The following is a 24,680-nucleotide window of genomic DNA, read 5'->3' as shown; positions in this document are numbered from 1 at the left end:
CTCAAGGATTACTGTGAGAGGATCCGAGCTGATGGGGCCGCTGGCATAATTGTGATAAATGACGGCCTTTCGTCAGAGTGCCGCTCTGTGAAGCAAAGAGCAGGCTCCTCTGGCTTGAATGTGGGTGGGGGGGGGGGGTGGGGGGGGCTTCCATTCACTTCACCAGTCCCAGCATCAGAAAAACATAAAAACATGCAGTTTTCTGAATTGGGGTTGATTGACTTTTAATATAGGGGGAGGGTTTGCAAGTATGAGGCAGTTATTTGTCCCTAAAGCCTCCTGCTTTTTTCCTTTTGTGTGGGTGACAGGCTGCCAATAACGCTCCTACATAATAGCCAATGAACTGTCAACACCAGGCAAGTATGAAACACTTTATTAGTTTGCACTCTGTCCTGGAGGTGTAGCTGACAACAGCCGTGGAATAACTTCACAGTATACACATGGCGTATGTCCAAGTTTCACACGGTACACATAATGTGTGCACCTCAGAGGCTGGTAGCTCCATGGGGAAACAAGGCACTTGACTGTACTGTACATCCTCTACACCTGCTGCTCTAACCCATAATCCCATGACGCCCACATACTACCACACCCACAGCTTGATAATTTTGTGAATGAAAGGCTTCATTCATCCAAGTGGAAAAAAGAGATTTTTAGGGCTTGACAGGACAGTTTCTTTCTTCTTTTTGGAAAATAACTGACAGAGAATTTGAGACAATTACAGACAATAGAAGACAGCAAAACATGACTTTTAAATGTGTTGTCAAACTGTAAAGGGATTACTTACATTGGTATTCTGTTTTTGTAAACAATGTAGTAAAATAGACCTATATTTTGTGTTACAACAGGATTAAGATGACGCAAAATGCTTATTGCCAATCTTTAAAGGATGAAATAATAGTCAGGTGCCCATATGAACATTTATGCAGGTTTTGCTTGCTATGATCATTCCTCCTGTTCATACCGACTATTAGAAGATCCCTTAATAAAATCCAAAATCCACAGTCCTCATTTTGAGCAAAAAATTGAAGTTTATCTTAAGTTAACAGAAACTTCAGCAGTCTGAGATAGTCAAATAAAGTGGATATCTCCCACAGTTACAGTCTTTTTAGCATCAAATTCCCTCTTTGTGTTTCCTCTGACAGTGTTTCCCTGCTGAGCTGCGGTGGCAGTATAGTAACAAAAAGATGGACTTTGGCACTAAAAAGACTGTAACGTTGAAAGATATCTACTTGACTTTACTGTTTTGGATGACTAAAGCTTCACATTAGCTTCAGATAAACTTTTTAATACATTTTTGCACAAAAGGAGGATTTTTTCCCCCCATCACTTACATTGAAATTGCATCATGAAGGGCTCTCTTAATGGTCAGTATGAACAGAAGGAAAAACATGTCACTGTTCACTATTGGCACCTGACTATTGTTTTAGACAGATGTGAAAAATTGTGAGCCTATCCTTTAAGCCCTACCATTGAAAGATTTTACTTATGCAAAAACAAACAGTTTGCGTCTTGAGTTATGCACATTTTGTTGTGGTAAATCTCTATCGGATAGAAACATCAACAGCAAAAGTAGTCCTCAAATGTATGTGAAGGTTCAACATACATTTCTTAAATACGGACTAAATAAACTTAATATCCAGTTCTTTGTTAAAATCAAATCAAATATCTGTCATATCTGAAACAGTTTGGTGTGTGTGGGCCAGGGTTGGCCGATCATCAAGTCCATGAGTCTGCAGGATTTCACTGCAACCATACACCACAGTGACTGATTCCTCTGATTAACATTTTCTGCCAGACAAATAAGTGATATCAGCCAATGTTGCGTTTGGTTGGAATGAATATCAGGAATGAAAAGACTAGACTCTGCACTGAAATACCGGAGCGCAGTGAAGTGTGTGGGTTTTTATTGGTAGATGGCTTTTGAATCATGGGTCTGTGGCACTGAGGGAAAAAATAAATCTCTCCTCTACCTTTTAAAAAAAAAAAAAAAAAAAAAACATTGCTTTTTTAAAGTTCCCTGTAAAGTGAGCTAGAAAATGTACGCTAAAGGTCATCCTTGGTATTTTTGTATCTAATGTCAGGGAGAATGTTGATTTAATTTTTCAACAAACTAGATGTACTGACCTCAAATTTAACAAATAAATGAACCAAAGCGATGTTCCTACACAGATACTGTACATGGAGCGGTATCGGATAGGTAGCAAGCAATCAGAACTTAAAAAAAAAAAAAACACTCAAACTACAACCTCAAGACGACGTGTGCAGGACAGAATTCAACAAATATGTGGCAGTTAGAGCGATTGTGCCGAGATTTAACATAGGAATTAACACTACTAGACTTCAAAAGACATTTCTGGAATATTCTTTACACTCTGACAGATGTGTTCAGTGTCCAATTCAAAAATACACACCCACAAATCACAGCGATGCATTCAGAGTTATTCTTAGCACAACAAAATGTGCAGAAAGCCAAGCTTGCCAAATGCATTTCCACAGCACTGCGTTATACCCATCACTGATATCTGCTTGGATGTGATACTGGCTTGGCTTGTCCAAGTTTTGAGTGTGTGTGTGTGTGTGTGTGTGCATGCGTTTGTGCGTGCTTGCTTGGTCAGAGTGTGTGAAACTCTCTAGAGTTCATGGGAGATGAAAGAGGGTCCTAAGGGCGTCTCTGTGGGCTCCAGGCTGACGTGGGAGAGAGTGTGGCTTTGGGAGCGAGAGAGTGTGTGATAGTGAGAGGGAGGGGCTTTGCCCTGAGCCTGGCCCTCTCCCTGCTCTGAGCTCTGGCTTGGCACGGTCGAGTCTGCTGGTTCTGCTCCAGCTGCAGCCCCAGCTCCCCCAGCAGCGCGTTCCTGCTTGTGTCTCTCCCAGGCTGAGCTCAGCTTCACAGCCAGAGCCAGCAGGTTTTTCCCCAGGAACACAGTGGAGACTCGAGGGTCCCTGTACCACAGCATGCCTGTGCCCCTTAAGGCCAGGGTGAAGATGTTGATAGTGACCAAGCTGAGCCAAGGGTACAAAGCCTCCTTACGGGGCCCCCTCTGTCCTGGCAATCCGGTGGCCCCCAGCTCTGTGAGGGCCACACATGGCAGCAGCAGCAGGAGGGCGTAGCAGTAAAAGAAAACCAGGCCCTCGGCCCAGATGGGCAGCCTCTCCTCAGAGGTGCCCCCTGTCGCTACTGCGCCCCCTCCTTGGGCTTCCCACAGCCCCGCCTGCAGGTCCAGCACATCCAGCAGGTCGACCACCACCCACAGGAGCCGGCCCCGAACCTCCTGCTTCCTGCGCTGCGGCGTCATGTGGTCAGCTCCTGTCAGGATCAGAAACAGGGAGGGCAGGCAGATGGACAGCAGCAGCGTCAAGGTTTTCCTGGCCAGCGGGTCAGGCGGCCGGCGCTCCTGCCTGTAGTTATGGCAGACGAAGAAGAGCTTAAGCTGGAGCAGGGACAGGAACAGGAACCAGAGCGCATTGGCAAAACCGCGGCGTGGCGACCGCGCCTCTGACACCACTCCGGCTGACACAAAGCGCAGCGCGAGAAGGAAGCCCACATCTCCTAGCAACACCGCCGCACACTGCCACACACTAGGTCCGGGAATACCACGAGCCCCCAGCATGCTCTGCTCCAGCAGGTAGAGGTCCACCACTGCCATCGTGCTCACCGTGACCAGGGTTGATACGCACACCTGGGGCGTGGGCACCATGCCTGAAAGAGACATGCACACATGCACAGTGAGAAATCTGTTGCATTCATACTCTGCTCACGTTGCTCCTCACACTGCCATCTGTCCCCTCAAAACAGATACATTTCCAGGATAAAGGATGTGTTTTTTTGTTTTTTTTTTCTTTTTTTAGCATTAATCCAAAACCAGATGTAAAATAGTTTAATGCTTGTTGCTATGGTTAAAGACATTTGCTGCCTAGTAAGCAGTGAATGCCCTTCATCTTTGGCCAGAGTTACATCTACTCTGGCTGCTCAAGCTGAGAAGCCTGTTAAATTGGCTTTTTTTCTCTGCAGCTCTTTGAATTAAATAGTCTTCATTTTCCATAAAGGTCCTAACATTACTCCTTTTTGATTCTGAGATATTCTCAAGCTTTCTGTTACTTTTTTTCTTTTTATTGTTGTTGTTTCTATTCTTTTTTGTACTCACCTTATCCATTATTAATTAATTTCACTGAGGCGCAGCTAGGTACCCTGTCAAAGCCTTTTCTTTGCCTCTATAGTCTGCTGTGTTTATTCTCATACTGTGCTGCAGTCTTTAATCATCGCAGATTCCCCTCTCATTTCAGATGAATATTGATAACTTGCTATTTGTTCAGAGATGTGTTTGACTTGTGTCTTTGTGTACATACTGTGTATGTTTGGGTGAGCACATGCAGGCAATGCTAATTTTGTTGCAGCTCATATCTCAGCGGCGGACACTATAAACCTCACTATTGATCTCAGCGTGAGAAATGATCATTGAGTTTACAGTGTAATCGAACCAACGTCTCTTTATCGTATTTAGCTCAAAAGCTCAGCACAGACCACTGTTATCTGCTCAGCACCCACCCGGGGGTGTCAACCCCTCAACTGGATCGATGACATTATAATATAAAATCATTACCGGCTCAGATGTGTCGTAATGGCAACAGTTGAGCGTGATCGAGCGAGAGATTGTCAGCGTGATTGCGGCCTCTGAGAAAAGTCTGCCAGTGAAAAATGTGTATTGATATGTTGCCGATGGAAGACACATCACTTCCCTCACTGCAAGACTAACAGGAGCTCTGCCATCTCCTCAGTGCTGTCTGAATCATTCAAGAGGGCTGAGGAACTCTACTGAGTAAAAAAAGGGGGCTTGAGTGTGTGTGAGAGAGAGAGAATGAGCATAAGACTGCAAGTGAAAGATTAATAGGCCCTTTGGCTTTCTACATGCTTAATAAAGTGTTACTGCATGATGGTAATAGTTCATAAATAAGCTCAGGGGGAGAGTGGGTGAAAGTGATGAAGAGGAAAAGACTCAAATGCAGATACAAAGTGACTTCCACCCACTTACATGAAGACATGCATTACATGAGCCAGCTTGGCCTGGATGAATCCAAATGTATTCATCAACCAGGGTATTGAAATATCACAGACATTAGGGTTTGTTCTGAAACAGATGAATCAAAGAGATGAGGAAGGGAACGATCTCGACTGATTAATCCGCTCGGAGGCATGGTGGGAGGACAGGCGTGGATCATGCCAGCATTCGTAATATCTGATTGTCTGTGAAGCCTTTTGTCTCCCCGCTTGCTGCAACTTGATCGTCATTCCTCCGAAATTGAATAAATTCCACCAAGCCGCAGATTGAGAGGATATTGGAATTTAAATTTGTTTTTTTTTCTTTCTCAGGGTTACTAACCCGATCTGCAGGGTAGACTGAGAAGTTTACAGCCACTGTTGCGGCTGGATTTTTTTCTCTCTCTCTCTCGAGGTCGTGCCTCTCAAGTTATTCCACCTGCACCTTAAATTTCACCCTGGAAGTCTCCCTGTCAGCCTGTGTTTGTGTTTTGACTCCCTGTCAACGGCGTGTAATATATTCTGTTCTGAGTGAGAGACAGGGATGACAGCCCCATGTGTCCACTCAGCTCATCAATAATGACCAAATTCATCTTCCCCCCTGTCTGGGAAGTGACACTACCGTTGACAAGGTGAGGCAACCTATTTTGTTGTAAGCATGAGTAACGGCATGTAATAGTGTACGGGTGAAATATTTGTTTCCATCTTTAAACGTGTGTTCTCTTTTTGCACTGGAAATCAATTTTTCTTTCATTTTATCCTGTGTGACACTAGTGCACATGGAGGGAGAGCCATGTGCACCAGCATCTAAGTAATCATCCGAACAAGCTCAGAGATACAGCGAGGGGGGGCGGGGGATGGGGGGGGGTTGCCACTTGCTTTTGTTCTCTAGAATAGATGGGGGTGATTTCCAGGTGGACAGAAATCCATGTAGAGCAAAGATTAATTCGCCTACACGCACAGTTTATCTCCACACACACAAGAGCTCCAGATTCTATCAAAGACCTCGCATCTAAACAAGATCCCTCATAAGTTATCAAAGGTGGCACTCAGGCACCAAGGGCACCAGGATAACATCTATGCCATTAAACTAAGTAATTAATAGAGAAGCAAGCAGTGCAATCCCTGATAATGCATTGCTGAATAAATCCTCTCTCCAGACCTAAATCCACACGACTAAAACATCTGTTGATTTATCAGGTAGCAACCCAAGTGTTTGCCGGAGGCAGGAGTTGTTGTTTTTTTTTTGTTTTTTTTTTTTCTTGAAATGTGGTTATCATCAGCTGCCCAGCATGCAGTGCTGTTGTGCGACGTCTTGCATCCTCCGGCAATTTTAACAGTCTCTATTAAGCCGCTTCTCTGCAACACCTGTTTCATAACTGGCCTATTAACAGCAGGTAGTGTAGATTTAACCGTGCATGGCTGGTAGTAAAGTGAAGCTTTAGTTACCCAAACCATTCGTCTTGCACTTTGGCTCGATGCTCCTGGCTCGATTTACAGCAAGTGATGTGTTCTTCTTTTCGAGTGGAAGCGCTGTCGATAAAGTCTCTTTTTATTGTCGCTGATGAGCCGGGCTCGGTGATAAAGTCTTATTGTTACAGTCCGGGTGTTTGTATACAGTCAGGCTCCATGAGAGGGTTTTTCTCGAGGCTGTAAGAGAGGGAAGTCATCGCCGCTGCCACGCCGAGCAGACCCGAGTTTGTAGGAACAAAAAGAAAAAACCGGCTCATACTTATCGAGATTTGCTCCTGTGTGTAGATCTGGCATGGTAAGATACCTCCATCCCTCGACTGGCTTTGCCGGATGGCTCCGCGGGTAATGCAGGAGGATTGAGGAGGAGGGGGGGCTCGATCTGGATCTGAATCTGTCACCTCCCGCAGTGTCTGGGTCTGCGGTTGTCGGTTATCTTTTGACACAGCAGCGGGGCAGAGAGCGGTGCAGAGCTGCTGCTGCTGCTGCTGCTGCTGCTGCTGCTCGGTCGGGCTCCGGCTGTGTGCTGAGCAGCTGGGAAGTCAGTCAGAAGTGGAGCAGAAGCAGGAGAAGAAGAAGAAGAAGAAGAAGCTGCGACGACGCGGAATGCTTCAAGTGGAGAAGAAGATGGCTCATGAGAGAGGAGGCAGAGCCGTGCAACAGCGAGAGGAGACCGAGGGGAAACTCACTCACTCACTCTCTCACTCACTGGCGCTCAGTCCGACTTTGGTTGTGGTGTTAATTTGTAAGCAGGTTACGTGCTCCAGCACAGACCTCCCACCCTCCTCAGTTTCTCCTCCTCCATCAGCTGTGGAAGTTTAGGTGGAAGATGCTATGAATATTTGAGAGCACCCAGTTACAGTATACTCATTGGTTATGGTAATCATGATGATGCCGCTTGCCAGAAGATTAGTTGCATTGTTTGGGAGCAGGCTTGATACCTTAGGCTATTTATTCATTAGTCATTCATTATTTAGTATGTGTTCCGCTCGTGGTAATGCACAGCTCCAGAAAAGGAAAAAAAAAGGGAGACTCATGATCAAAACACAACTCAATTTACACATTCTGTGACCGAAAAGGAGCAAGGAGAAGAAAATGTTATTTTGCTTGCCTCTTATTCAAAATATAAATAAATATTAATAGATGGTCTGTCAATTACACTTCCTTCGCTTGGATTAAGAGCGAAGGAAGTAGAGCGAAAGATGCTTGTAGTCTGTAGACACATTTAGAGCTCAGAAGGCAGATGTTACAACTTTAATTAGTCCTCCTTCTGTCTACTTACTGTCTTAGTCACACAAGGAAATCATCCCTCTGTTGTAGATTAACTCATTACAGCCGGCTTACCGCATACTTAAACAGAAGGATTGAGAATTTCTGAGACAGATCTGGTCAAAAAATAAATCTTTTTGGAAACAGTTGAAAAGAGGGGCCGGCTGCTTCCCCCTCCTCCCATTCGAGAATTTAATTTTGGTTCCTTTGTTGGGAGCAGATGCGTTTTTTTTTTTTTTTTATGAATTTCGTAGCATCACCTTGTCCTCAAGGTCCTGCTCCTTCAAGTGTATCTGTAGGGATTCCCGTCTGCAGCTTTTGCAAAGGCTCGACTCCCTTCATTCTGTGGCTCTCAGTGTGCTGGGTTCATTTTAGAGTGAGAGGTTTAATCAGACTGGTGAGAAAGGGGATGAAGAGTCATCTTTCTTGTCAGATTCAGCTATGCGCTCCACTGGCTTCCAAGAGAAGAGAGATTTTCCATTTTCCTCACTTCTGTGTGGAGCTTTTTTTTTTTTTTTTTTGGTTCTTCTTCACTCGTTTCCTCATGTTTATCCCATTCTCTCCTCCATACTGCTACTATCTCCTCTTCTTCTTTTTTTTTTTTTTTTGGTTCCCTGTGGGTGTGGTTGAAGGTCACTCTGCACACTGGCTGACTTTCAGGATGGAGGGAGGGAGGGAGGGAAGGCAGGAAAAAGGACAGTGGGAAGAGTGAGAATAGCAGAGGAGGGCGAGGGGCAGCCAGGCGGCCAGGCTGTCCACAATATTGTGCAGTCATCACTTTTTTGCTTCAGATATGATTGGGGAAGTTTGGAAGGACACATGGGGTTATAGACTGTCCAAGAATGCTAAAGGCGTCAACAGTGCACCATGCTCCACGTCAGACCCGAGGCTGACCTCCACAAGCACTGCAAACATGAAGGATTCAGTCTCTTCACCTTCCTCGTCTCTGTACTTGCTCTCTGTGTCATCTCAGAGTATGAGGCTTGAATTAAACATCACCTTTAGTAGGCAAAAGGTACCGTCATCCCTCTGACTCTATTACAAACTTACTCAGCAAAGCTTTGTTAAAATATTGCTATGAGTTGTTGTTGCAGAGTATGTTGTTTCCAGGCTGCTTCCACCTCTGACTCTCTGTTTCTGTTTGTCCTCCACTTGTCAGTGTATGCTGTGATTTTTCAGTCATCTCCAGCGTGGAGTCTCAGCTGCCTGCAGTTCAGGCTCCTGTGTTTCTGCTGCAGCCTCCACACGTGATTAATCATGTGAAGTGGCGAAAAGCACAACACTGTCAAGACTCTGAGGGGGACCTAATGGAGTTGAAAATCGAATGTTTTGTCGTGATGCAATCCATTTTGTTCCACCGTCGCCTGCTCGCTTTCACAATGCCCTCAAACAGGAAATTCTTCTTCTTGGGCCAGGTACAAACAAATTGTGAAGGCTCTGTCTATTTTAAGCAAAGACCCAGACAGTAGAAACTGTGTTGAGAAGTTTTGGCTTGTTTTGGTCGTTCTGAAGATGAGTGGTTTGCCGCACTCATGCCCGTTTGAGCAGCAGTCCTCAGTTCTTTTTATGCGGGGCTGTATATTGGCCTCAGCACAGTTCACTGGAGGCTGGGGGTGAAAATCGTTTTCATTTTCCACTTTTAAGACTAATCCAGTCATTCCAGAGTGGAAAATCAAGTAAAATGCATGTCCAGCGTGAACTCAATTTATTCTGTGCTGTTTGCTGTGTGCGGCAGTGCCTAAACTGACCCGCTGTTCAGCCTGTCTGGCGGCGGCCACTCTCAGTTACCCCCTTTGCAGGGCTGGCGGGCTGCAGCTGAGGGGGTTCAACATGAAACCTAATCAGCTGTATGACGCCACAATGAGGCTGGATGTGATAAAATGCCAACACGGGAGCAGATTAAATGAACAAGGTAATGAAGGTAATGAATGAGAGTGTTTCACACTGAAGAGTTTAATTAACCTCGCCTCCCATCAGCCTCTCTTCACTGTAACACCTTCGTCACCGCATCGCAGCCCTCCTTCGTGTAGACCGCCCAAGGGCAATTTATCCGGTGGCCTTGCATGCCAGGGGCAATTAATCCTGCCTCCTGCCCCAAGGCCTTACCCCTATGTCTCTGTCCTTTATCTCCATGTTTGCCACGCTTCCTTAAGCACAACACTCCTCTTGACCTGCTCTCTCTCCTATCTCTTCCTCTCTCTCCACCTCCTCCTCCTCTTCTTTTCTCTTTCACTCTCCTGCATTTCTTTTTTTTTTTTTTTTTCTCTCCATTTTTCTCTCAGATGCAGAGACACCTGCGACCGCACGCAGCGAACACTTCCTCACCGTCAGCAGTCCCTGGCAGCTTAATATGCACACATACACACTCTTCAACTGATAGTCTTGTCAGATTGAAACAAGATTGAAATGAGGCTGAAGTATTCATACATAAACATACACACACACACTCGCCCATATTCATGAGGACCTCCCGCGGCCTTCGCTTTACTTCTCTCCCGTCATTCACCTCGGTCAAACAAACCTCCTCCTCATTGTTCAAATATTGACCACGATCACTGCCCACATTCTGACAACTTTAATACACCTCAGCTGTCTCTCTCTCTCTTTCCCATTCTTGTCGCTCCTCTCCTCCCATCAGGTTTCCTCCCCTCTACGCACACACACTCACACACCATCATGCCACACTAGTGCTACATCTTGTTAAAAAGAGTTAGTGAAGCTGAAAAGCCAATCACATTAACACGGAGGGAGTGTCAAAAAAGACTGCAGAGAATATGGTGGAAGGGTCAAATCAAATGGACACTTCTCAGATTTTAATTGCAAATGCCTAATTGCTCCCATAATTATGAGTAATAAGACTCTGCTGCGCCGATCTTGAATGGATCATATAGCAATTACTCACCACTGTCGCTGCTGGTTTTTGACGGCAAGCAATATCTTCGTAGATTAGCGTTTAATCCCGGTGCCCAGGATCTCAGAAGTCTTTGAAGATGTGTGGCTGAATGTCCTCGTCCACAGCCAGTGTGGAAGGCCCCGCCTTGGGTGATGGGCTGCAGCCATTTTATACTGGAGAGCGCCCGGCTCTAATCAGTCATGGTGAAGGAGAGAGGATTTATCCAGCAGCTCGGACTCGAGGATGATTAGATGCTCAGATCCAGTGAGCGGGGTTAGCGATTTGGCCAGGCCATGAATGTTACTGTTCCAGTTTTCTTCTTTCTGATGAATGTCATGGGACGCTGGAGGAGCCAACCTTGAACCTTGCTTGCATGGCACACCAGCCCCCCCGCAACATTTAAAGACTCTGATTGCAATTATCAACATGGTCCAATCGCTGTAATTACTGCAGTTAAACTATTAAATAGCCAGAGGCCAAAATAAAACTTGCTCATGCTGTCATCTTCAGAGGTTGAGGTGCCTGAACTCTTGTGGAACAGCTTAATTAAAATATGATTACCTGTCTCTGGTGCATATTTAATTGTGTGCAGAGCTCAGGGCAAACTGTGTGCTGTCCCCGAGTGGGCCATGTCTCTCCTCCTCAGGCCAATCTTTCTCTTATTTGCCACTCTTTAGCCTTTTTTTTCATTGTTTGTTCAAGCCCTATTAGCAGCAAAGGACTGTCTGGTCAGGGAGGCCCTGTGAAGTCTTTGCCTCCATCTATCTTTAGCACATTCGCTCTTCTGTCTGCATAATGTCTCGCTGTTCGTGCTTAAGCACATTTTAGAAGCATCAGGCATTATCTCTGGCTGGTCAGGAAGGCCTTTTCATGGCATTGTGTGGCATGAAAGGGCCGTCTGAGTCGGTGGGAAAGATCATTATCCGAGACGGGCTGAACAGAAGGAAAGGAATGGCAGCTGAATGTGTGAGGCAGAGCCCGAGGGTTTTCTTTGACTCATACCCAACATCACAGCCTTTATATTAATCCATATTTAATTAGACTTTCCCTCAGTGCTCCCTCCCTGCTTGTTTACCCTTGCTATGTTGTTTTATGGGAAGTGGTGGGAGGGAAGGCCACGGGTAGAAGGTAGCAAGGTTGACATGGGATTACTATTAATAAGCATGAGAGGGGAGGGAAGGTAGAGCCTAGCGAGGGGCCCCAGGGACGTAGCTGGGTTTCATTTCATTAGTAGGATATTGTAATTCAAATAGCACCCATCAGCTCTGAAACAATAACCTGCGTCGACTCTTGTGACATGTGGAAATTTCAATCTGTTTGTTGTTATTGTGTTAGCGGATGCACAGTAACTCCAGTGAGTAATGAGTAGCATTTCAGACACTAATGAAGTAGTGGCGTTGTGTAGATCCAGAGACTGATTAGCATTCATCAGGTGCTTTTGAAGCCTTTAGTGGAAATGATGTTGGGAGAACTTTCTGCTCCGTTAAGTTCAAATAAATGTCTTCCCCGTCCTGTCATTGGAGAACGTCTCAGGATGACTGACTTTTCATCAGATGCATTATTAGGATCAGAGGGCTGTGCTCTGCTCAGTCTGCTCCGTCGTGGAGCAATAGAAGCTCATGAGTCCATTAAACTGTGTATAAAAGCCCTTTTTTTTCATTCCCTCATTTCAGAAATGAACATTTCAATCAGTGTGTTGCCTTGGGGAAAGGATAGCGGGTGAAGGTCAGTGTAAATTTCAGCAGTAATAATTAGATTCTTTATTAGTCTTTGCTACTGAATTCATCTCCAAAGAGGAATGGTGCAAAGGAGCAGCGTTGGCCGGGCGTTGACTTAATGTCACCCATCCATTTTGCTTTCGCTCTGGTTGGCCTCGCAGGAGCTGGAAAATGGGAGGCTCATTCATCACTGGGTTTCTCTGGCTTTGGGCACAAACATGCATTCAGTCATAGCTCGAGTGACAGACATACATAAACACTTTTGTCTGGAACAACAGAAAAGCTGCACACACACACACACACACACAGACGCATTTCAGTGTGAATATAACAAGAAAAAACTAGCATGAAGTATAAAAATGTCTCCACCAAAATGTTATGGCATATAAACACACTTCGGCTAGTCACATATATATCCAGTCAGGCGCCCATTCCCCGAGTCGTTCATGTGTGCAAATAAAGTCAGACCCCTCTGAAGCTTTGTGATTGATTGACTGACATCAGTTCAGGCATCTGTATTCTGGCAGCACAAGTGTGACACGAGTGACGTTCAGCTGAAATGTTTGCGAGCTCAGACTCCTCATACATTTTAAAGCAATCCACGCATCAATTTCTTTTTTTCCCATGTTTATTTTCCTCTTCCCATCCAGAGAGGAATCCCTATCGGACAGTTCTGCAAGGACTTCAACGAGAAAACAAAGGAGCTGAAGGAGGGCATCCCACTCCCAGTCAAGATCAACGTGAAGGTGCGTGTGTGTGCGGCTCGTTGTGGGGGTCTTGCTAACCCTCCCCTGACCCTTCACACTTAGTACACCTCTCTCCTTCAACTGTAGTTAATTCCACTAGCTGCATAACATTACCAGAGCACTTCCATTATTCATACTCTACCAATAAAGTAAGCCTTTCCATTTGTATTCATTAATGAAGCAATACCCAGAGGAACTTAGAGTCAAGAAGCATTAAGTGCATGCAAGAGATGTGAATTACTCAGAAAAGAGCTTGTAGTTATTTGTTGTTTTTTTTTTACCCACCACATATTGTTTGACTCGACGCCCCCTCCACCTCCACCACCACCACCACCGCCTCTTTGTGTGTTGTTTCACATCAAGAGTTGTGTCCTGTGAGCTGAATAAATGTGTGTTGTAATGAGGTTTGTGATGTAAGGAGTGGAAGTCTAATCCTGTAAAAAGCGTGAATATATTTTGACATGCAATATTCAGCAACAGCTCTGCCATCACATCACGGGTCCCCACTGCTGCTGCCGATCAGTGCCATCTGCTGGCGGTTTGCAGCGTAGAGCTTCTCCTGCTCACACTGTACTCGACATACTTTACATGCGATGTTTAATGTGTGCGTGCAGTCGGCATCTGTTTCTGAACTGACTTTCACCTCAGTCCTGTCACTAGCTTTTAGCACCTCTCACAATGCCTTTCATCTTACTGCGAAGGAACAGTTCGACGTTTAAAGAAATACACTTGCCGAGAGTGAGATGAAAAGATCAATACCACTGCCATGTCTGTGATTAATTATGGAGCTGGAGCCGGGAGGTGATTAGCTTATCTTAGCATAAAGAATGGAAGCTAGAGGGGATAAACAGCCAGCCTGGTTCTCTCCAAAGTTAAAAAATATGTCTACCAACACCTCTGACGCTCACTAATTAACCTCATTGTTTCAACAAGATTGTATCTTGTTTGTGTAATCCATACTAAAACAGAAATATTTCTTAGTGAACAGAGCTGCAGGCTGGAGTCACTGAGGTTGCTGAGAAACCATTCAAGTTTATGTATGAAATGAACAAAAAGTCTGTGTCCTCACCAGGTGTTGATGCGTGTAGAAGACTTGGAAATAAAGAAACCGCATTGTGCTTGTGTTGCAGTGTGTAACTAGTAACAGAACTAATGTTTGGCAGGATTTTTTTAAAGTCCAGATGAAACAGCATTTTGAGAGAATCTGACTTCTGTGTTGTGATGTATTTCTGAGTGAAACAGGATAGACAGGCAGGACATAATGAGAGGAATTTGATTTGAACATTGAAACGTGGTTGTGTCATAATGAATCTTAGCTCTGTGCCGCTGAAAGTTGAAGATTGATCGATGGGTGGATGTCGTGATATTATTGGTTGAAAGTGGTTGGTTCAAGCTTACGTAAGCACACATCATGTTTTGTTTTACATGTGATCTAAAAGGGTCAAAAAGAAAGTTTTCATTTCATCTCGACTTTAATGTAACCTGTAACCTCACAAGTTAATGTAGTTGGTTAATGGTACACGGATCCTTTGAAGTAAACTTGGAAGCCTTGACAGTAACGCTTGGTTACTACTGTAGGTAGCATGCTAGTTAGCCGGATATGCTAACGTTCGCAGCTGAAGTTGGAGCAGATAAACACACAGTTAAATTCATTGTGTACACTTTTGATTTTTTTAATTTTTTGGTTTTGGAAAGACAAAAAAAAAACCAAAACACAACTCATAAATCATTTAACTGCAGAGTGTCACTACTAAAGCCCTGTTACTGTTGAGCTAATTGGATAATCGATATTGTTGAGCAACTGAATGGCCAATAAAGGTTTAGTCACATTACACGTCCATCCTACAAATATACCACTGAAACTTACACAACAAATTCAAGCATACGTTCCCTCTTTCAGTGTGATGTCCAGTCAACTTTGTTCTTTGATTTTTGATGGATATGCTCATTTGGCCAAAAGAAAGAAATTTGAACTGTGTTTGGAAATGTTTGTTCATCACCATTTTTACTACATGATCACACTACACACTGTAGCATTGCTCTCACACACTGTTTACCGTTTGTGATCACTCTTATCATCAATATTTATAAATTAAAGCAAATAAGTGTATTTCCCAAAATACCAAAAATATTCCTTTCATGTTTTCTCCCATAATTGTTCTTACACTCGCTGCGTTCTCAGTCTCACTCTCTTTGTTTTTCATTTTGCCCGTCAGAAAAAGGCCGCTGCAGTAAATGTTTGTGTTTGTCTTCTAAAATGGAAGAAACAACAGCGACTCATTGGACCTTTATAACCAATAGCCTTTCCATAGATAGAGAAAAATTCTGTTGCCTCATGTCGAAAGGTCACTTTTGTTAGATAACATGACTGATGACACATCATCTGCACTGTGGTATCATCTGAACTCAGCCTACAGTGATTTTCTGTTTCTTTTCCTTTTCATATGTGACAGGTAACAAATGATCCGAAGAAAACCATCCTCAGATTGATTGAATCGATATGTCAGATTTTACTCAATAAAGGTCTTTGGCGAGGGAATGAATGTGAATTAAATAAAAGGGTCAGAATAATTCAGTGAGGCTGAAGAGATTATTTTTATTTTGGTCCTGAGGGAAGGATGTAGAGGGCGAGGGAATGAGGCTGGAGAGCAGATGTGCAGCAGTACACAGCTGAACGCACAGGAGGTAGACAAAATAATGTGAACACCCAATGCAAATGGTTTAGTCAAAATACAGTTAAAATATTTTTTATGTGTTCACATTATTTGGTCTGTCTTCTTTACAGTGACAAATTCAAATTTATCATCCGACTCTGTATTTCCCCTCCGTTCTTCAAACATCGTAGCATCTTTCGGCTCTTTGGTTTGGTTTTCCCAGCCTACAACTTTACTGTTTTTATTCACTTTCACTGCTCTCATTAACACCGTTTCCAAACACAGCAGGCTGTTTTTAGCGAAAAAGCTCTGATAAACCAACTGTATGCTGCCCAGAACCAGCTAAACATTTCCCTCTGGAGTTTCTGGAGATCAAAGACAGAGCTAAAAGCAGAGTGCATATTAAATTTAAATTTGCCAGGTGGCCAGAAACACGACTCCAAATTAATACTAATGTTGCCCTGTGTCTGCTGGATGTGTTAATAGGCAAATATTTGCCAACACATTCACCATAACTACTTCAGGAGGTGATAATATGTCTGTTTTGTTTTCACAGATTGTTGCACTGCCCTCTCAGTTAATGCAGGTTTAGATTAGAGTCTCATATTAATATAAACAATAACATAAAAGACAGAATGATAAACTACTTTTTTGTTTACAGTTGAGTCAGAAACCTATTTAAGCTTGAATAAAATACAATGACTGCAGTGCCATTGTACAGTGCAGTCACTATTACAGAAACACAATGGCCTCAAGGTATGAAGAAAAAAAAAAAAAGCACTACTTGGATCTGAGAGGGATGAAACATAAAGCAGATGCTCCGGATTTAGAGGAGTAGACGAAATACTACAAGAAAGGGAATTAATTCCTCAGAAAATACAAAGCACACTTTTTGTGAAGGACTATGATGAAAATCTGTGTACAGCAGACACGTGTTGGTCTTATTGCTCTTTGTGATAATAATAATAACACTTTGTGCATTTGCCCTTTAAGAGTGATTTTTTTTTTCCTTCTCTTGCTGAACTCCAGCAATGACTCCACACCCTGCATACCAGATTCCCTACAGACCACAAAACACACATGTGGGTCACACAGTGGGCCGTCTAGTGTGTCCACTCAGTGCCCAACCACTGACCTGCCACAGGTCAAAAAATATTCCCAAGTCCCTCTCAAAAAGTGAGATGAAGGTGTTCCATATATGGTCTGAAACCGATGAAATGACATTAAACTATTTGCTTGTAATAAATCATGAATAATCCTAATCCCTGATTAAACATGGTGCCCTCTATACCTAGTAAAAGTTCAGCATTTTGTATCATAGTTTTAAGGAGAGATGCCTTGTTATTTTTACTACAGTATTTCATAATATCTTGCCAGGAACGTATAGCACTACTTATTAAAGAGTTTTGAGTAATAGCCACAGGCTCTTCAGTGATATACTTTGTGAGAAGACTTAACAAAGTAAAAGGAGTACAGCACCAACTATTAATTATTTCCAAGTACTCATTAAGTCTGTGAAACAATTCTGGCATGATTTGCCCCGTTATAAAACAGAATATTTGGTAATGTCCACCAGACATTTTAGATAATTGCAGTCGTGTAAATCTCAATCTCACCTTTCTCCCTCTCCATATGAATCTCGACAAAATTCTCTCTTTCCCTGTTTTCTTATCCATATAAAGTGGTATCATCGGTATTGGATAAAGAATATGTGGTAATATATTCATTTTAATTAAGCTTATCCTCCCCATCCAAGAAATAGGAAGATTAACTCAGCGTTTCAAGTCTGCCTTCATAACTTTTAAGAGAGGATTCATGTTTAATTTGTACAGTTCACATATATTAGGGGAGACATATATTTCTAGCTAAGATAAACCATTGAGAGACAACTTCAATGGACATTTTTTTAAGAGTAGCAGTGTCCCTGTATGAGCCAAGAGGCATAATTTCAAATTTTACCAGGTTTATTTTATAACCTGAAAAAGAACTAAAGTATTGTCTAACCTTCAGGAACCTTCTGAGCTTGATACAAATAAGATATTGTACGCTTATAATGCAATTTTGTGAATGTTTCTGCCCAGGTTAACACCCTGAATATCCTCATGAGTTCTGGTAGCTTCTGCAAGTGGTTCAATAGCTGGGGCAAACAATAGTGGGGAGGCGAGACAGCCTTGACATCGCTCCAGAAGGAAATCTTGTGAGCGTTCTCCATTTACAATAACGCTTGTCCTTGGTACAGAGTGCAAAAGCTGAATCCACTTACTAGACTCGTCTCCTTACCCAAACTTGTTAGACACTGCAAATAAGTAATTCCATTCAGTCCTACAATCGAAATGCTTTTTCAGCATCGAGAGAGATAATATTTTTTGTTGAGGCTACTTTAGCTTGATGTATAATGTTGATAAAGTGCCTCATATTATAACTAGACAATTTTTGCTTAAGAAAGCCTGTTTGATCTGGCTTAACGGGTTTAGGAACAGTATCTTTAATTTGTTTTGTGAGAATTTTAGAGAGGATTTTACAGTTAACGTTAATGAGGCTGACAGGCCTATAAGAGCTATTTAGATCAGGTGATTTGCCATTTTTTAAGTATCAAATCAATATCTAGCATAGTTAAGGTTTTAGGTAGCCTTTGTAGTCAACATACATTCTCCTCAAAAGACCAGATACTGTATATTTACCCCAAAATCCTCATAGAAATCTGGATCACATCCATCCAACCCTGCTGCGTTCCTTCTTTGTAGAGAATTAACAGCCTCTTTAACCTGTTTCAGATGTAGGTTTGCATAAAAAATTTCTATATTCCTGGGTTGCATATGGTAATTTAATTTTGTTGAAAAAGGTATCTACTTTCTTAATACTTTTACAACATTCACTTGTGTACTTTAGTTTCTTAAGTTTGCATGATGTCACACAAATCTTTCCTTTTTTCATTCCTTAGTTGCGATATTGAATTTGTGCTCCCTCTTTTCTTAACTAGTTGTGCAGGTGCCTCAAATAGTCTGCAAAAAATTTCTTGAATAAGAAGTTGATTTAGTGCTGACCATTAGTGCTTCCACCTGCCCGCAGGGAGCCTCAGTCGGCCTCACAAGTTGTGCTTCTAAAGCTATTCATTCAGATTCAAGTTCAAGCTAGGTTGCCAATTCCTTCCTTTTTTTGCAGCCACAAAGCATAATAATGAAATCTCTGATATATATTTTGGCAGCTTCCCATACTGTAGATGGGTCAGCATCATCTCTATCATTTGCTTTCTTGTAAATTGCTCGTTAAGATAAGTACAGAAAGTTTCATTACTCAACAGAGATGGATTCAGCTGCCAATGCCTCTTTAAAGGGTCTCTGTATGGCAGGGAAATTTTAATAAAAATAGGTGAAATAGCGTAAAAAGGTTCGCTTAGTCTACTAGAGCCAATTGTACAATTCTCAGTTCTGTCCAATATTGTCCTAGAAGTAAGAGTAAAATAGTGACTCGTAGGCGCATAAAGACTACAAAGCAACAAGTGCTCCCCAAATAAAAAAAAACAAAGAAAACAACCCTTTTCATCTGCTATAACCTTTTCTATTATGAGAGGCAGACTTTTATGTACCAATATTGCTACATATTTTCTTTTTGAAGAGAAAGAGGAGTAAGCTACTTGACCAAACCAAACCATTATTTTTATCTTCACATGTTCTGAATTATTCAAGTGTTTCTGTTGAAGTAGACCAATTTCAGCATCCTGTTTTTTCAGCCAAATAAGAACCTTTTTAATGCTTTAAAGGGTGATTCAGAGCTTTAACATTGAGTGAAGTAATTTTGCAATGTCAATAACATATCATCAAGAATTACTTAAGTATCTGAAAAATGCCATTTCTGTCTCACACATGGGGGAATCTGAGATGAATAATCCTCAACTCTAAGCTTGGCAAATGGGCATTGTGAGACAAACACAAACACGTAACACACACCAGTATTTAGTGACAAATTGAGGAAAAAAGAGAAGAAAATGTAAGATATGTAAAACCAAGATAAGTTTAACTAACAAAGGGAAGCCTGAAGAAAAAAACTGAAAAAAGAGAGCAAACAAAGGCTATTCTCACCAAAAAAGGGTTAAACCAATCACTAGACGTTCCTTCTAAACTCCTAATCCATTTTATGTAACTCCGTCCCCTGCTACAAATTTAACTGGGACAATCAAGGGATAGACCGACTAGATCCGCCGCCTATTCACAAAATGTGCAATCATAAAAATAAATAAATAAATAACAGTAGGCTATTGGTCACACTTTCACAAGTCTAAATATCCATAAGCGCCCGTACCAGCTCTCTGATATTTTCTTTGCCCATGCAAAGCTGTAAGAGGGAGAGTTACTGTATATAGCGAACCATTCAGTGCTCAAGTTAAGTCCATTTTATCCAGGAGATCTTGAGCTTCTTTAGGGGATCTGAACTTTTGTCTCTTTCCTGTCAGTCTAAGAACAGCAGTGTACTGCATGGGGAAGCGTATATTCCTCTCAATTAGCTGTTTGCAGACTTTGTTGAAACATCTCCTTTGTGCACGAACATTCTCTGGAAGATCTGATGAGAGCATTAACCTGCTTTTATTGTACACAAGCTCCTTCTTTGCCTTTGCTGCAACTAAAACTTTGGCCTTGTTGGTATAGTTATGAAGCTTGATAACAACCACCTGAGTCGTATCATCAACCTTTGTCTTCCAAACTCGCAGCGCATACGGTCAGCTTTAATTAAACCTTGTTCAGTCTCCATTTCCAGGAAGGATGGTAGCCAAGATTCAAAGATGCACACTGGATCATCATCCTCCATCTTCTCACTTAATCTGTGGATTCTATTATCCCTGCCTCTGCGTCTTTCCATGTTCATTAACTTTGCATTTAGGTGTTCAATGTTCTTTTCCGCCACATGCTGAGATTTCCTTGTAATTCAGTGTTCAGATCCTCAGCATTAGAGATGCGTGTTTCTGCTTCATCTATACGTTTAGATTGACTTTCAAGGCACTCAGTAACTTTCTCAAAAATGTCCGTGAAACATTTGAACTTCTCCTCAATCATACTGGCAACTTTTTATGTGATTGCCTCCATCAGGACATTGTTTTCTTCAGTGATCTTTTGTGTGGCAATAAACCTCTTTTTTTCCCTTTCAAGTCAACTTTTTAGAAAAAAAGCATGTCACTTTGGATTCTTCAGTTCCTGCATCAAGATAGTTAAATTAAAAGAAACCCAGAAGCTTACATTGTTGCAAAAATAAAGAATTTTCAGCAGTTTAGTCACCAGACTTCACTGAGAGCACCATTACACAAGTTCCCTTTCTGGTGGATTGTAGGTCCAAGATATGTTCCTACTTCAGCTAAGAAAACACTTATCAATAAGTAGTCTGCTGATTTTATAAAAGCAAAACATTTAAAAAGTAATGTTCAATGTCTGTGCCTTTGCTCAGTAAAATATGATTTAATTATGTTTGAAGATCTGCGTGTAATTTGTGTGAACATCAAGAGTCATTGACAGGGTCTTAGCTGCCATTGAGGACACTGAGGTCACATTTTCATATATATAATTTAAATTCTTCTTTGTCTCCTCAGCCTGACAGAACCTATGACCTGCAGATCGGCCAGCCCACAGTGTCTTACTTCCTCAAGCAAGCGGCGGGTATTGCGAAAGGGGCTGGAAAGACAGGTGAGATGTTCTGATGTATCTGTTCTCACTCCAATTTTCACCCACTGAGACGTGTAACGGACACACGTCTCTCCATCGGCTCAGTTTTAAGCTTTGCTGTGATTGATGTTATATTCATGACATGTGAGAGAACGGCAACAGAGGAAGGAAGTGGCAAAGGTGGTGTGTTAAGAAAAGAGAATTATGGATTTCGCACTTTTATGCTCCAAGCTATAGTATCTCCAGGCCCGATTCAGCCGTTGACTCCTAACACCACCCCTGTACCTTCTCCAACACACACACACACACACACACACACACACTAGCTCACACATAGCCCCACTTTGTCTTCTTTTGTGCCAAACTTTTCCTTGTGCGTTTATTGAATTTTTCATTTGCTTTATTCACATTCTGCCGTCTCTTTTATGTGTGTGAAGGCCACGAGACAGCGGGGATGGTGTCGGTAAGAGCAGTGTATGAAATAGCCCAGGTGAAAGTCCAGGATGAGTGCTTCAAAATGAGGGATGCCTCCCTGGAGACTGTCGTCAAAAGCATCGTCGGCTCGGCCCGTTCGCTGGGTATCAAGATTGTCAACGAGTAAGTCCTGCTCCTGTTCTCGCCGCTCTTAACGTTCTCAACATATCGACCTGAGACAACTTAAGCTTCAGTGAACACAAGCTGTAGTGTGATAAGCTGCTGACAGTGTCCAAGTAGAGTGTTGGTATCATTATGTACGTAGCTCTTCAAAAAGGAACAAGGACACAAACGTAAAGCTTTATACAGTCCTGTGGTGTTGCATGTGAATGATGCTGGTTCAGTGTCATCTGTTGACGCTAAAAACGGCCACTAGAGGTCAGATAAGGGAACAAAAAGTGAGTATGTGTGAGAGTGACTGGATAATATGAACAGCTGCACTGTACAGTATAATGAGATTCAAATGGATACAGAAACCCTGCAACAAAATCTACTGATGTGAAATTTGAAAACACATTTTTTTTCTCTGACTATACAAGAGAAAACTGTCATTGCACAGTGCATATATACATTATATTCTGTATATTTACACTCCATTTACATACATGCTGGAGGCCAAATATTAGAAATATGTTTGAATTGAAATATGTATATGTATTAGAAATATGTTTAATATAATCCAGTACATTGCCCACTCATTATCACCTTTCTGACAATGTCAACAAAAACAGGAAATGAATAATCTTTGCAAAAGTAGAATTCATGGCAGAGCTGTTGTATTGGATTGCATTAGATTGTATAGGTGTACCTAATAAAGTGACCAGTGACTATATATTTAGATTTAGTGTGTGGTCTGAATTTTAGTTTTTGCGACTAGTGTGATTAGCTGCTTTGATTAATAAGGTACTCTAAGTATCTTACGCTCTTCCTGTGGTTGACTGAACATCTGTGGTTGCAGTTGTAACAGGTTGCATCATATTATACTTATTGCTTTGCACGCCCATCCTCTTATACATAAATAAACATACATAAATATAAATACTGACATTAATAAGCAGTTCAGTACAACAACACCAGGAACCACAGTCTCAAAAATTGAGTTGAGCAATCCATTAAAAGCAAAAATGCCAAAAAAAAAAACACCAAACCTTAAAAATAAAGGAATCAGCAGCTATCTGTCAACAAAGATTTTACATTATAAGCTTCACGTCTTGTACATCTTGCTTTTCTATTAGATTTCATTACAGCTGTGACACCTCCCTATCTACACCCTTTGAACTTACTGATCCGCTTGTGTTTACTCTCACACTTCTACTGTTTATCATTCATGATGTTCAGTTATTTTTCCCTGAACTGTTGTGGTTTAGTATTCGAGCAGAACCGCACTCCCTCAACCTGCTCCTTCAGCCTCTACTTCAATTAATGATATTGTACTTTTCCCAGAATCCCTTTCCTCCCCTTACTTAAAAGTTAACATGTCTTGCGACTTCAGTGCAGGATGATTTATTGAGGGTTCTGTCAGTAGAGAAATTGGTATCTCTGCCTTTTTTACAATGGATTTCTCCCTGGATGGTTGTTGAACACTGCTGCACCACGGTGAGTCCAGAAGGAGGCCATTGCTCTTCGATTCTGGGAGACTGACACCAAAAACTGATGCTTAAAGTTAATATTTCAGATAGCCGAAGGATTTTCTGCTATCAAGTTGAAATTACAGCTATTAAATATCATCATATCTCCACTGGAAATATCTACATGGGCTGTTTGTCCATATTAAACAACAAAATTGCCTACAAGTGCAAATGTCTAACATTGTCAATGTGTTGTTGTTAGTTGGATTTTCCTGTAACATTTTCCTGAATATCCTGTTTTGTTTTGTTTTTCTCCTCTTTCACCTTCCTCTTCAGCCTCTCAGCTGATGAGTACAAAGTCTTCATGGAGCAGAGAGAAGAGAAGTTGAAAGCTGATGCAGCTGCAGCAGCAGCCGCCGCAGCTGAAGCTGCAACGGGCAAAAGAAAATGAAGACCTGCAACATCCAATACAAACCCCCCCATTTCTATTTATATTGACTTTATACATGTACTACATTCATAACAAATACACTGTTAATGTGTATGTCTGATCTTAATAAACAGTCCATTGAAAAAAAACTGAATTTTTCCTGTCTCTTTGTTTGTCTGATGCAAATTATTCGCTTTCAGCATTTTCAGACGGTTTGAGTAACAAATTTACATCACACTCTGCATCTTGGCAGGAAAGACAACCAGTCACATTTTGAAAATATTTATGATCCTGAACGTTTCATTTCCACTGAGCCAAGCTAATGAAACTGTAATTTCTCTGTCTTGGAAGGATTTGTACATTCGGTCTCTTTGATGTTGTTATCTATTATTAACACTTCTTGAAGCGGTTTGGCTGTTTGTCAGCTTGTGCAGATGGTTTCCTGAACATCACACGTATACGTCCCTTCAATCTGGAGTATAAAGTATTCATCACATGGAGGTAGAGCTGTGTGATAATTCAGTAGACTTTCAGTGGAATCAATAATATGTTAACATGGTCTTGTCATGTTATCATTCTGAAAACTTCTGTCCAGATTCATGATGCCAAACAAGCCTTAATCAAATTAACAAGTTACCAGTTACTGAAGTTTTTGTTTTACACTTATGAAGGATTTGGTCTCATGTAACAGCAGAGTGTGTGCGCATCTTATACTATATTTGTAGGTCAAGGACAAAAAGGAATGTTTACAAACTGGATTGTACCTCCCAAAGTC

General features: G+C 42.0%; 2 protein-coding genes across 2 annotated transcripts in view; one reads left to right on the top strand and one right to left on the bottom strand.

Moving 5' to 3' along the window:
* mrpl11 (mitochondrial ribosomal protein L11) overlaps positions 1–24,013 on the top strand; it is a 45,270-nt gene extending 21,257 nt beyond the window's left edge. The window contains exons 3-6 of the mRNA XM_067599557.1: positions 13,036–13,131; positions 21,361–21,454; positions 21,871–22,030; positions 23,812–24,013. Of these exons, the coding sequence (XP_067455658.1) occupies positions 13,036–13,131; positions 21,361–21,454; positions 21,871–22,030; positions 23,812–23,926 (465 nt within the window). The 3' untranslated portion in view covers positions 23,927–24,013. The remainder of the gene's footprint in view (positions 1–13,035; positions 13,132–21,360; positions 21,455–21,870; positions 22,031–23,811) is intronic.
* On the bottom strand, positions 359–8,585 carry tmem265 (transmembrane protein 265). The gene is made up of 2 exons (XM_067599556.1): positions 6,485–8,585; positions 359–3,700 (listed from the first exon to the last, which is right to left on the bottom strand). The coding sequence occupies exon 2, from the start codon at positions 3,696–3,698 to the stop codon at positions 2,634–2,636; it is 1,065 nt and encodes a 354-aa protein (XP_067455657.1). The 5' UTR covers positions 3,699–3,700; positions 6,485–8,585; the 3' UTR covers positions 359–2,633.
* Positions 24,014–24,680: the final 667 nt, after the last annotated feature.

Source organism: Thunnus thynnus, chromosome 9, assembly GCF_963924715.1.
Source record: "Thunnus thynnus chromosome 9, fThuThy2.1, whole genome shotgun sequence".
Classification (NCBI taxonomy): Eukaryota; Metazoa; Chordata; class Actinopteri; order Scombriformes; family Scombridae; genus Thunnus; species Thunnus thynnus.
This window is presented reverse-complemented; position numbering and strand designations above follow the sequence as displayed.